This window comes from Phasianus colchicus, chromosome 4 (assembly GCF_987193195.1).
Source record: "Phasianus colchicus chromosome 4, bPhaCol1.hap1.1, whole genome shotgun sequence".
Classification (NCBI taxonomy): domain Eukaryota; kingdom Metazoa; phylum Chordata; class Aves; order Galliformes; family Phasianidae; genus Phasianus; species Phasianus colchicus.
The window spans coordinates 21,873,867-21,888,838 of NC_143439.1; the positions used below are offsets into that span (position 1 = coordinate 21,873,867).

The following is a 14,972-nucleotide window of genomic DNA, read 5'->3' on the forward strand; positions in this document are numbered from 1 at the left end:
ATTGTTTCCTCTCATTCATTGTAATTACGCAGCAGAACCTAGAGTTTTGCCCTTCTGAAGGAGGCGCAATCTACAACTATTTCCCAAGAGCAAACATACCCAACAAACTGAAAGGAAGAAAAATAAATTGCATTTTGATGCCAAACTTCTGTTCTTACCTAACTGATGAAAAAGGAAACCATAATTACAATCAGCAAATAGTTAATCCTAAGTTCATAAACCTGTAGGAGAAGTCACAGTTATCATCATGAATGGTACCATTAACTCCAATGAGAATGGCTTATGGAAATACATTATTTAAAGCAGAGAGCTGCTTTCTTGGGTAAGAGCAGCATCACTCAAGACCTGAGACCTTTCAGGTAAGGAAAGTGAGATCTGGCGTTGTATTTTGCTTACTACAACCTGTCGCTCCTTACTTCCTTTAGAGGTAAACATACCGCACATAAATGTGTTTATCTGTAAAACAATTCAATTGAAATTCAATCAGGAATCTTTCAAACACAGCAGAGAAGACTGGCTGAAATGGTAATTTTGGATTCAAAGCGTTATCGTATCTGTCAGATTTTGACCACATGCTAGCGCAGCTATTAACTTCAGGCCATAAATTAAGAAAACTCACACCTGCAGTTTGGTCCTTATATTAGAGCACCTGCGCCTGCCAGGATGGTATTGCTTCCCTGCCTTTAAGTTATATTTTTTATTTTACTGTGAGCATTTAACATACTGATTTCAACTACATTTATAAAATCGTTCCTGAGCCAAAACTTCCAGGTTCAGTGGAAACAAAATCCAGAGAAAAATACCAGAGAAGATTAAGCTTTTCACCACTTCCATAACATCTGCAGTGAAACGGGGACCCGTGACACGGTCTGAGTTATACATGTTTCATAGCCCTAGGGGACTTTCAAGCCATCAAAATTTCATTAGCCTCACAGCACTCCTAGTACCTCCTTAAGCTGGACTGCCGGCCTTCCTATCAATAAATAAATCAGCTGTAATCCTTTTTAGTGACTAAACTCTTCTTTGAAGTTGTATCAAACATCAGACACTTTGCATGATTTTAACCACTGCAGAGTTGTGCTTTTTCTAACAGATACAGATTTCTCTCACGCAAAATATAAAACAAAACTCTCGTTTTCCACTAACAGAGGGGTTCTTGCCTCAACATTTTTGCCCCTTTATTTTTTTAATACGAATAATTAATTTAAGGTTTATTAATTAAGTATATCCAAGCTGAAGTAGTGACCCTTTTGGATAAAGTATAGATACAGCTCTCTTACGGACACTGTGTGTATATACACATGCATAAAAAATCATTAAGACAGGGAATTATGAAAGACTCAAGGCAGTGAATTTCAGCACAGATTTCAAAAGAAAAAAATCAGAGGACTGCTCAACAACTTTTTTTCTAGATTGCTTTGCAGCCGAAGTACCGAGAGTAATTCAAAAGAATTTCCACTGCCAAAAGGAGTTAAGCATGTACTCCTATCCTCCCCCTTCAAAGCCTGCTTCCTGCCCATAATAAACTTTCCAAGCATGAGACAAAGCTGTTTTGAACATGGACAGCTGTCTCCTCAGGTAGCACACAGCATTAATTCCAACACAAAAAGCAAAATCCTCTTTGAGGCGGATGTCATGCACAGGTGTTTTCAGCTAGAACCAGCCACCAAGGCAAGGAAAGGCAATGACTACAACAGCTATCATTCTGCATTCTCAAACTGAAGTTGAAACAATAAATAAGTAGGACAAAACATTATTGCTTGAAGTTTAGAATAAAAGTGGTGTCTTTCTTTCTTTCTTCCTAAGTATCACAACACTCACGCTGCCATTTACCACAATGTTTTAAAGCTATTGCCAGAGGGCTGAAATAAAATTGCTCCAGCTTTGGTACAGCTGAGCAGCCACGTTTAATAAATTAATAAAATGAAGTTTAGACATCTAGGCAATAGCCTTTGCTCTAATTTTCATTTTTACTCATTTTTCTTTATTCATCTTAGAATCTGTCATATGGGAAGTCATGAAGTTAATAGAAAAAGCGTATTCTAGTGAAGCTGAAAATCTTCTGCAAACAAAAAGAAGTTGAAGATAAAATGTTTTCTAAGATTTGTGCACTTAGCGTTTAACATCACATCAGGTTCTGTTCATAACCTCGAGTTGAAGTAAAAGATTTTGCAAAGCTTTAAAAGTGAATCAAGTCAATTGCATTAACCCCTTTTCATTTAAAAAGCTAAGCCTTAATATACAATGGTCATACCCCACATCCTACAAAGCTGCTGTTTAGATTTATTTGCAGATTTTAATTGCACAGTAATCCAGTCCCCTGGGCACATCAAAGGCCACACGTCCATCTTCACTGCAATTCCAATTGCTCTCATCAGCTAGCAAGTTTAAAGCACGATCAAATTTGTTTTCCAATCACATGAGTCCTGTTAATAAGCTATTCTTTGTGTTCATTCATCCGTTCTAAGATTCTGCAACTTCTCTGAGATGTCTTAAAAGAGGAGTTTACAATGAAACCTTTGATTGCAAGCTGGCCTCGGGGATCAACTTTATCACCACTTACTTTGCTGCTTCCCAAAGGGTAACAGGTGAAATGGCCAAAGATAAAACAGAGCTAATCTTTTTTTGTGATGAAACTCTTCCAAAATTGCAGCCAAAACATCAAGCCCAAAGCTATTATTACTTAGGACTGATAGTGAATATTGACTTTTCTGGGAAGGGGAGGAAAAAAAAATAAGTAGATAAATAATTCAAGGCCATTCCTTGAACTTTTAATGACTTGAAATGATTGAGTGTCAACCACGACAGCAAATAAAACATTGATTTATATACGTGCATATGTGTAAGAACTTACCATTTTCACTGTCGGACTTGTTCTCGTGTTCGGTATCAGTCAGAGTGAGGGCTGAGTTGGAACGGCTCGACAGACAGGAGCTGCGCCCTGACTTGACCCCCCTGCCCCAAAGTCTCATGGCATGCTCTGGAGACATCACTCCTTCATTTTCAGTATCAGCATCTGACCCTGCACTGATAGAGTAACCTCTGTGGGGGAGCCCCATTTCCGCACAAAATGCCAGTCCTCGACGAGTTGCTGGTTCACAAACTCCTAACTGCCTTAGGGTAAAATTCTGTCCTGATTAGGGGAAAAAAAGATAACAGAAGGTGAGAATTTAAAAAAAATAAATAATAAATTAAGAAGTTAGAAGTAAAAACTCTTTGTGTGTCTTATTTTCTCAGGCATCACATAAGCTGTTTTGTCAAAACTCTGTATGTACTACAATCAAGTGATTCCCTCTGTCTCCAGCTCTCTGCAGCGCCCCTTTACGTTCTGAGCACCTTAGCACTGTTTTAGCAACTGCTTCAACACATCAAAAGTGTTCTCATGTAGGAAAGAAACATAACAGAACCTGCAAATGGAGAGAAGGTGATTTAGCACATGGAAGAATCAGAATTAAATGCTTTTCTTTACTTTTTCTTTTTTTCTTTTTACTTTTTTGAAGTGTGAAGCAGTAGAAGGTATTTGTCAGAACTGCCTTTCTTGTCCTGACTAGAGAGGCCTACGCAACAGGATATTTTCCTGTACAGGCATCACCTAATGTGGCACTGGAAAAATTAAATGGGAGCACAACCCCATGGAGCTTGGCTCTCCTTTAATGCACAAATGTAAACAAACAGGAACGCTGCCTCCCATTACCTGCAGGCCTGTGGTAAGACGGCATTTTCTGTCACTGAATTCAGGCTTTTACTGCTGAAGCAGTGCCTGCACATTTTAAACAGACTTGCAGCCTCTGTTTTGGGGCAGAGCAAGAGACATAAGCGAATCCCAAATGATTGTATTAATAAATTAGGTGCGATAAACTCATGACACTGCAATAACTTAGAAGTGTCTAAGTTATGTGACACTCAAAAATGACTGCCTTTTTAACGGCTGTGTCTTCATCCTGCTTTTATGTCTGTAGATTTAAGACGCTGTATGATATATAGACACTTTGCAAAGCTCATTTGCATGCCAGCACCCATAATGCTTTTCCATTCTGGCTCACAGTTTTTTGATAGCTCTGGGAACAAATTAGAATACATGCTCAATTTTTGCATCTGATAGGCATCCTAAGTGCTCCAAAATTAGTCATTTATAAATACATGAGAATACATGTTTGTAACACTGTTAAAGCTTCTAATACAGCAAAACCAGACTCCCCTCAAATAAAAACTAATAGAAAGAATATAAAAATGTAATTAATTCCTGAAATATTAAGAGTTTAAGCACGTCAATAGGCAAGACATTAAGTGATCCAATTAATTACTTTATTGCTGTGGTCACACAAAGTGGTCACTTTAAGTGCCACTGACTTTGCAGTCAGAACCATAAATGAATTTTGTAAATGAGTTTCATAAGTAATGAAAATCAGTTACTACCATTAGGTAGAAAGCTAACTAAAGTTATTTGCTGCTGTAAATAAGGATTTGAGCAGAAAAGCCGCTGGTACTGGGGAGGTGCATATCTAAGCAAATACAAAGGGAGAAGATAAATCTATGACTAGGGCCAGACTGTAAGAAGGGTGTAAGAACAGGCAATTGCCATATGTGATCTGGCCGTACCTTGCCATTTAAAAACATGAAGTCAGGCCACCTGAATGCTCAAGTTTTGTAAGAGACGAAACTAAGAAGAGAAGCAAACAGGCCAAACAAACTGCCCAGCTGTAGCAGGCAGAGCAGAACAAAAGGAGGGGCCTACAACACATCTTTTTTTCAGTGTTTTGGCAAATTTAAGCTAGGGATGACAGCCTGGCCACTGGTGTTACATGTGGGATATGTTATTACAGGAATCTGTTATTCCAACATCTCTGGCAGTTGAAGCAAAAGACAGGAGAAGCCAATATGCAGGTGTGTGAACACTCACTGTTGCAGATGCAGCACTGGGTTCATCCTAAAAACAATATTAAAGGAAGCAAAATAGAAAGAGGTGGCCCCCACTGACAACAAGACTGCTTGAGTCAGTAACCAAGCAGCTGCTGACCTCCAGGCTACAAGGTTACGTGACACACCTATGGCCCTGATATCTCCCAGGCTGAGCTGGGGGCTACAGCAAGATTGTGCCGTAGCCTGCTCCAAGGGCAATGGAGGTCAGCCACAGCAGCACCCAGCTCTGCAAAGCACTGCCCTGCACACCCAGCATCAGCCACCCAGGCAAACACAGTGTTTTGAAGAGACTATTGAGCCCTTTTAATTTTATTTCCTATTTTAATGACTGTTTTTATGCTCTTAAGCAGACTAATATTTATTTCTAAGAGAAACTCTTTCAGGCACTCCACATGAAAGCCCACAGTGACCTTCTCAGGCTCAGTTCCAGGCACAATGGACCACCTATACAATGCTCATGAGTTTCATTTTTTATTGTATTTTACAACAGCCCGCTTTCACCTCCTTTCTGCTTTTTCACCCCTCTTTGGAATGACGTGAGACCCAAAACTGCATGTCACAGGGCCAAAGCAAAGCTCCAGTGCAATTCCGGAGACAGGAAAGAGGTTGTTTACTGCTCTCTCATCACATTCAATATTTTAAAGCTCTTTCACTACACTGAAGTTGTACAGCATTGCCCAGAAATGCTGTAACAGCTTTAGAGACATCAGGCTCAATCATCTCCTGAATTAAAGCTTTCCTAAAAGCTTCACTAAGAGGATTGCACACTATGTAAGTTGCCTACACAAATGAAAAACAAACAACGTTGACATGGAAAAAATATGTATTTGTGTAGGAATTTATGTCCCAAAGGAAATCATACATATGTAATGCGAAGATTTTACATCGTCTTAAGATTCCCTGAAATTTTCAGGATCCAGGAGATGCTGAACAGGGCTGGGGCACAGAAATAATGGGCTGCAGACTGGAACGGGGGCTTTTACCTGCTAGGGAACAATGCTACCATAAAAACTGAAAAGAAAGTTGTAGGGGCTCAGTGGAAAAAGAGTATGAAGACAGGATGTTCTCCCTCCTGTGTTCTTAACATTTCTAATTAACCTTTCCAGGAAGACTTCAACGTGAGGGATTTAATCATCAGTTTCTTATACTATACACACGTTTGTAAGTTCTCCCACTGACAATAGGTGCCTCAGCATTTCATAATGACTTAAAAGCAACTTGGAGAATTTGTAATGAACTAATTTCAGAGAAGAAAATGTAAAAGAAAGAGTAAATAGATACGAATAAAGCTTTGAGGGCTTTTTTCCTTTTTTTTCTTTTCTTTCTTTACAAATAGTATGAAGTGTAAAATGGAAAAAAATAAATTAGACATGATGTGTCAATGAAACTTGTTTTGGAGACAACTCTGGGGTTTGGGGGCCATTCAGAGTGATATTTGGCTTTAAAAACTGATAATAATGCTATTACTACCACTCCCCCCTTAGATACTGCCATCTCCCTTGGCTAGGAATATAAATTTACAGTTAGTGTAAGGAACGAATGCTGACACCATTCACATGTCCAGATGAACAAATCAACAATATAACTTGATGATAACTTTCAGCTTGTACAGCAATCACTGTTAACAACATGGTATTTGCCAGCTGCAAATTCACCTGAATGATTGGTGCATCTCTAACTATGTGAAATTCATATCAAACTGTAATTTTAACACACATATACATGAATTTCTCTGCCAGGACCACCCAGATTGTTTTTGTCTAGAACAACAATTTTTAAAGCAAATAGTGCATACATAAACAAGTGCAATGTATGCAGAAGTTACATGTTCTTTTAGTAAGTCAGGATTTCACAGCTGAAATTAAATGGCAACCTGCTCTACTTGTGTTATATTGGTTTCAATGGTCTGAACTGCAGATATTATTTAAAAATGCCCACAGTAATTTAAGCTTCAAGTTGGACATGTTATCTGTGGAAAAGGGTTTTGGGAGAGGAATACTGAACAAAACACAAAAAGGCTGTGGCTCCTCAGCTGTCAATACTTGCTTTAAACTGGATCTACACTAAAGCAGAAATATCCTCCTAAAATGACAAACAACAAAAATGGAAAAACAAACTAACAGATGAACCAAAAATAACCAGCAGAGAATTTACACCTTCAGACATCGCCACTGACCTTCGTAATCCATTAACTACTGCAAAGTCTCTGAGTCAGGTTCAGCAACTACAGATAGTTTTGGGAACAAGGGAAAGAAACACTCCTAAACTAAAAAGCCTCCTAGAAAACATCAGTGAGGTTAGCAACAAAATATACACACGCACACTCCTCTTTCAAGTCAGATAAACTGTAGTATGAGCATGTTTGCTGCCTTTGGTTTTGCCATCAGAGAGTAGAGATAAAACCAGAATGGTAGAAATCTCAAATCCAACCATGTGCATGCTCAACCTTGTGCTGTGTTTGGGTCTGCTCTTTCTTAATGTTCTGATAAAGTTTCATTCCTTTTCTGCTGTCTCTATGTCCTGCTTTACTTGCCAGTCCCTGCTCCAGTCTTAAGACTTGACAGCATTTTTCCTTTGTATTTTGCCTTCTGTCTGCCCACAACACCTCCGTGCAGTCCAGAAATCATTCTCAAATGCATTTTCCCAGTAATCACTCTGTGGTAATGCATTACAGGAAAATACTAAATACTAAATTTAGAAAAACAAATTGTGAAACAACTAAGGCAAGAGAGATGAAAAACAAGATGTGATCACAGTCCTCAGGAGAACCAATCTTTTCATTTCTATTCTTCTCTATATTTCTTTGTTCCTGTACTTAATTCTGATTAATTTTTTTTTTTTTTAACTAACAATTTATTCAGAAAGTAAACATGGAAAAGAGCTTCTCTCATTTTTATTTTTTCTTTGCAGACTAGAGCATGCAAACAGGTTCGCACAGTACAATGCTTATCACTGAAATAGCGTATGAACAGAACCATTGTCAAAACTGTTGCTGCAAGGACCACATAGTTTTCTGCTATTTTGATACTGGGAATTACTTTTGTATCTTTTTGCTTAGCTAATACACACAATGGGCACATTTATTTTATTTGCAGCTCCTTGCCTGGAGCTGATCTGCAGCATTTCTGATTATTCTCTGCAGAGCAAGAACCAGAATGCAGCTACACCATGCCTTTGAAATGCTACATCACTTCTGTAAAACCAGGAGACCCATTCTACTGATTCCACAGTAGCTTGCCTTCTTAACTCATATACATGACAACCATGAAAGAACAGCTCTGGTAACTGCAAACTGGCTGGGCTGATCTCTTTACCAATACCTGAAAAAATACAGCATTCAATCATGTGTGAGTAAAAGATGGTGAAAGGAGTTTCTTTGTATGGAATGATAAACAGCAGAATCAACCCTTCTGTTCTCAGGTGACGAGACAGTCACTGCTGGAGCACTGAAAGGATGCCATCTTCCTAGATGCTCAAAGCAGAGTTGCGCTGCTTTGACAAGAATTCCAAGCAATCCCAAAAGATGTGAAACATTATCTATCTCTAAATGTCCATTCTGATTGGTTTCTCAAGGAAAAAAAAAATATGTTATTTGTTGTAAAAATATGTTTATTTTCTTCTCCATTTACTGGTGGCAAAGACAGCATGTCAGGCTTTCTAAGGCAGTGCTTTCCAAGGAAAGGTATTGAGAGGAAGGGCATAAGATTGGAAGCAAATGGATAAGAGAACAAATTTGCTAGAAATGAAAGGATGAAGATTTTAGAAAAGGAACTGGCAAAAGATAGAGGCCCTGCATGCTTTATAAACTTCTGATAAGAAGTGTACAAATGCTGCCTTTAGAATTTAGAGTATTAGGCAGGTAGAATACAGTTAAAGAAAAGAGAGAATGAGTAATAGATGTGATACCATCCATTCTGCTGCACAAACTCCACAGTACATTCACTAAACAGGAAAATTCCAAAGCTATGCTTGCTGAATTCTGTGTGTCAGGATCCAAGCAACCACATACACTTAGCCTGTGATACACTTAGCCTGTGTTAAAAAATGTTTTCTTTCTGATCTTTTTTTAATTACTTCATCCTGATTTTCTTTCCTGGTTTTGTGAAAGTTACCTATGAAATTTAGACCACTCTAATCCACTATCTCATGGTTTTACCCTGTCAGTAAATTCTGCATTTTTCTCCTCACTCATCACAACCTCCTTCCTCGTCACCTCCTAACCTCTGTTTCTTGACCTTTCTGCTCCACTCTCTTTCCCATCTTTACCACCTTTTCTTGCTCTTATCTGAGTTCAAGTGGACTGAGTTCGAGTAAGATTCATTTGAAAGAAAGATGCTTCTGAGTACGTTCAGTAAACTACACAAAACCAAACAGCATGAAACCATATTTTGTCTAAGCAAACTTTAACCATACAGCTCTCCCATTCTTCATGGACTTTCAAAAGCAGGTGGGGAACTAAGCCAAACTCACAGCGACTCCTGAGTGTCACTCCTTAGTGGCAGTGACACAGAGCTCTCCAAGATGTACTTGTGCAACTTCAGGTAGAAGAGTTTTACGGGAAAGGATCCAAAACCAAAATATAGTCTGGGAGAAAAAAAAAACAAAAACAAAAACAAAAAAACACTTTCAATGTCAGGAGGGAGCTAAAGTATATCAAATCTGATATTTAGACTAACCATGTATTCATCACAGAAACACTAAGTTATAAAAATGCAAGGAAACGCAGGTTTTAACACTGGTCTTGGACATCTGCATTTCAAGAGATAGAACAGAATAAATGTAAATGGTACAGAATATCTTCCTGCCACTAGTTATTCAATTTAGGATTGAAACACGCAGACTCTTTGGCATGGTACCGGGGACTCCGTTTTTTTCCCTGGCAGGCTTGGAGGTGGTGGGAGGATCCTCAGTACTAATCCACAGATGAGAACATAAGCTCTTCTTAATCTAGTATAAGGATAAAGGACTGTTCATCAAGTCCTTCTGAAGGTATCACAGAGCAAGATTAAAGTCAATTGAAGATAATTTTACAATTGCACAATTCAAAGCTTCAAGCTGCAGCATAAGCAATCGTGTTTCGGTAAGAGAATTAATAATTCAACCATTACAGTTCCAAGTTGTTGGATTTCAGATAAAAAATCAAATTTTCTGAATATGATGAGATAGTATACAATTTAAATTAGGGAAACTAGCGTGTCTGTCCAGAACATGGGTGGCAAGGGAAAAAGAAGATTCTGTGAATTTAAAATAGAAATGTAACTCCATGACTAGCAAGGAGTGGAAAGTCTTGATCATGAACAGAATGACAGTATAGATATTTCAGGCCTCTATCTTAAAGTTTGGATCAAACTGCAAATCATCAACATCTAAGCATCCATTTATTACAAAATACAAATAAAGCCTAAATTTGATAGATGTGAAGAAAATATGACCTGAGGGTAAGCAATGCAGAGATGATGGATATACAGTCTGCAGAGAGCCTAAAACCACAGATCTGACAGGTATGAACTGCCACATTAAGGTCAGTAGGATGCTAATGACATGACATATGGCTTGGAATGGGGAAGGAAGGTGAGGAGGAAGGAGGCAGCAGGGAAAGAAGCATGCAGAATACAGCCCAGGCTCAATCCTATCCCTTCAGATTTGGAGGGGAGAACTCCACACACTAATTCTGCAGGAGGAAAGGCACATCTGCCACCACAAGACAGAGGACAGAGAGAGGGATACATCGTGCCATAGCAGAAAACTTGATCATTTCAACAGGCTCTGAATTGGTGTAAAGAAAGAAAATGATCTTATTCAGAACAGCCCTATACATTTCTATTTGTCAAATAAAAAATAAATACTCCATATTCGTAGGAAGCTCTTCTCCAGTGCATGAATAGAATGAGGCTCTCAGATCACTGTAGGTAAGCACAAAAAATGCCAGTAACTAAAACACCTAAGGATTCTGCAGGAAAACCTTGTTCCTCCCTCTCTCGTGCATATATCCACAGCAGAGCTCACATTCAGGTATAATGTAATGTAGGCTTAATTTAGATTTTCTAGCAGAAAGCCCATTAATCTGAAGAAAGGGTTTATGACTCAGATGTATCTGTGGCATGGCAAATAAAGTGTGAACATAAAACAGGAGACTAATCTGATCTGATGGCTCTTCCATTTTCTCTTTTGGCTTTGATAAGTTAAGTAACACTAAGCACTGCCTGCCTCTCAAGCCAGTAAGCAGTGACAATTTAGACTACTTTCAAAAACTACTATTTCACTTCTCTGCCTCTCCTCCCACATCAGCTTGCTAGTGATGGAACAAGTAACCCTCACAAGCTGGCCTGGAGTCCCAACTCTCGATCCTAAATCAGCAAGCAAGACTCCTTGTCTCCAAATGCGTGCTTTGTTATCTCAATGGACACTGACACACTGCAGTCAGCTTTCACAGCCATGTGTGCAACTCACATATCTCCCTCATCCTCTAGTCAGATACTCATTACAAACAGGAGCTGCATACACATCTCGCTACGTGAAGCTACATGGGCAATCACAGACCTTCCAGAATGTCTTCCATTCCATGAAGCCAAAAATCTTTGGTGGCTTTGTTCACCTTCAAAATCTGTGATCATTATGACCAAGAACTTCATTCCCTTCTTTTGCAATTGGTCTGGTACAGGACAAGGCTTTCACTCTGTGGACCAAGGCCATGCAGAAATGCCTGATCAAGCAGCGTACTGCCAATAACCAAGGTTGATTTTTCCCTAGAGAATCACAATTGCCCTCTGTCTCCAGATCCATAGCTCATCTACAGACCATGACCCTCCAGGGGCCAATTTCAACTAGATGAAAACCTTAGAGTAAGCACGTGCATCACTGAGCAGGAGCTAAATATACTCTTAATCAAATGAAAGTGAAATGTTTTCCTTAGTACCACTCTGCAGCTAAGAGAATAACTTTAAAAGTCAACAGATCCTTATCACCTGGAACCTGAAAACCAATTAACTTCTTATTGTTGCTTTAAGAAGTAACTAGTACAGCAATGTAAGATGATAATATTACTTAGCACTTACAGCGCTTTTCATCTTCAAAGCATTTTGCAAACATAAACTAATTAATCTTCCCAACACGTCTGTGAGGTGGGCAAGTGTTATTACACCTGTATTACAGAGAGGAAAGAAAGAAAAGCACCGCTGGCAGAAGGTTACACGCTTAGCTCAAGGCCACAGAATTACCCAGCACATGCTGGCAACTGCATGCTTCTCACAAAAGTTGCCTGCTCAAAGGAAGAGGATGCTGCAGGTGGCTGTGTTTTAGCATAACAAAAAGAGTCTGCCAGAATCATAGTAAGAACATTCAGCTCACAACCTGAACTCTAATTCTGATAGCTGCCTTGGATTTTCAAAGATGGCACTTGCCATGTCACTGAATAGCAATTAATTCACTCATCGGGAGAATGCAAAGTCATTTATGTGTCATTTCATACCTGCTTGTAAATAATCCACACAGCAGGCTAATGCAGTTCTGGTGAGAATCTTTGCCTACCTGACAGTCAAAACCAGCTCACTGACAAGGCAGAGGGAGTGGAAACTCAAAAGTGGTTGATCCATCTACCCTTCCACTGCCTCCTAAAGGAAGGCTTGAAGTACATTGAACTTTAGGTTTGAAATCGTGACCATTTAGATCCTTTAATCCTGCAGCTGACATTTATGGTGACTGAGAAGATTAATCACTTTGCTACCCAAATAAGTCATTTCAAGCAGCTAATATTTAAAAAAACAGTAAAATTTGACGTCTTGTTACATTAGACTAGAAGTTGCAATTCATACTTCTGAAATCTTAAAAATGAATCCTTGACAGTGCTTAACATCTTCAATAATAACATAAAATTGTCCTAACATATAAATCACTATTTCAGGTCCTCCTTTTACTGAACAGTGAGATTTTTCCAGCACCTAAATCTAATTGTCACGGAGAGACAGCTGAACAGCAGCTATGATTCATCAGCACAGTGTAACGTACTGTAAATGGCTTTGCTTTTCAGCAGTCTCATATCAGTGACCCGGCATACTGTGATGGGAAGAAATTCTTTTTCTTTGCTTGTTTGTTAAGTCCAGCCCCTCTCTTTGCAGGCTCAAGGAGTTACTAGGCTCCTAAGAATTCCAGAATAGTAAAGATATAAAAACATCCATATGAACACTTTCTCCTGCAAAACTGGAAGGGGCAGCATGAAAAGGAATTCGCATTGAGGCTTTGCTGAGAGCAAATTGTGTTGAATGATAAACACAGAGAACTCATGCTCACCACCAGTAAGAAACACTGAGTAACTTTACCTCCAGGCTAAACTACAGATGCCTCAAGCTTTCCAGAGATAAAAATTTAACATGACCTGCATCACCTCATCAGCCCTTCTTGTAGCAAAAGTATTGTGCAGCTCAGCTTCTCATCTCACAGCATCCACAAACAGTGGTGAAATTATTTTGTGTGTAAATATGGACACACGCAAATCTCAGTGTATTGTGCCAACTGTGCCTCCCACTCCCACTCCAAACCTCACTGACTTGGCATGTAGATCCCATTACAGCATGATTATATTGCCTTGCAACAAATAATTCTTTGAAGCAGAAAGATGGCTACTTAATAGACACTGCAGAGTCCTCTCCTCCTTTCAAAACATATCTGGCAATAAGTAAAATATAGTTTTTGCCTGCCTGTATTTCTCTTGCTAAAACCCTCATAACAAGCCTTTCAGTTCTTGCAGAACCTTGAAGGTTTAATTCATGATCAACTACAAATTGTTTGCAAAACATACTATTAATTCTGAATATTTTTTTTTTCAAATGTAATTTTAAACAGTTTGCCATCTGTAGTTCTACAGTCCTTCCCTCCTCATCCATACTCGCACAACTCTGCTGAATATTTTCACATAGCAGTCTCCTATGCACATTTTATCACTTCCCACAGCAATTTAATTCTGTAAACAAAGGAATTTCTCTCTGAGCAACAGTGAAATTCAACTTTATATATTCAGCTTTATTTCTGAATTCAGCATGATACTTGGGCATATTCCAAAGTACGAGCTTTTGGGCTCCAGAATTCAATTAAAGTAGTTGTACATTTAAATCAGACTGCTCATTACAGTTGGATACTTCAAAGCATAAGTAAATAGGTATCATATTCCTCTCTAACTCAAACAGCAAACAATCATATCATCACATTCTGGAAAGCAAACAGCCTTTCATGGTGCTTTATCCACTGTCAACGATGAGATTAGGCATCTTCTCAAGTATGCAATGTAAAATCAAGCTTAAAAGTAGTTTTAATGGAAAAGGTTCACGTTCATTTACATGGCTGGGTGCAGAGTTTAATTACTCACATTTACCAATTTTTTGAAACATATGTGGAGATTAACAACAAAGTGAAAATAAACAGCTAAATTAGAAGTTCTAAAAACAGTAAACTAGATAAAACTGATGAGTTAAAGATAAAACTGGTCTTGCAACATATAAAGGTGTTTGAGAAGGAGGAGGGGAGAAGGAGATGATCTACTTTGTCTTTTTAAGTAACTGAAAGCACACTGCCTTGATCAAGTTGCTTCCCAGAAACACACATTGCTTCTTAGAATTTTGTCAGCTGGGTTCCAAAGTAACAAGATTATCCTTGCACTATAAAAAATACTACAATATTTTAACATTAAATTATTTTAAATACTATTTTATGAAATGAAAGTAGAAACATCTTTTAGACTGTTACCCACAATTTACGCAGTTAATCTCAACCAACAGAAAATCAGTCATAACAGGGAAACTTCTCCTCCATAAGATTTCCTGGGACAAAAACACCACTAAACCAGACACATCTGTCTCCTACAGCAGTATCTCCTTCTGAGTTCAACCATGGGCAGCAGGAAGCACAAAGACACGTACTGAGACAAATAAGGAAGAGGAAGTGGTAAATTTCTGACACATAAGCAAAAAGCTTTGAAAGGTTTACCCCCACGTATTGGCAGTAAAAACAGTGACATTTTTTAGTTGTGTTGGATTTGGAAGACTCAAGAAGTTCAAGTAATT

At 38.6% G+C, this 14,972-nt stretch overlaps 1 protein-coding gene across 5 annotated transcripts in view; it reads right to left on the reverse strand.

Moving 5' to 3' along the window:
* The window catches only part of TENM3 (teneurin transmembrane protein 3), a 583,022-nt gene that overhangs the window by 291,540 nt on the left and 276,510 nt on the right, over positions 1 to 14,972 (reverse strand). For all 5 annotated transcript variants that reach the window (XM_090138907.1, XM_090138906.1, XM_090138905.1 and 2 more), the window contains exon 5: positions 2,855 to 3,133. In XM_090138907.1, the coding sequence (XP_089995033.1) occupies positions 2,855 to 3,133 (279 nt within the window). The remainder of the gene's footprint in view (positions 1 to 2,854; positions 3,134 to 14,972) is intronic.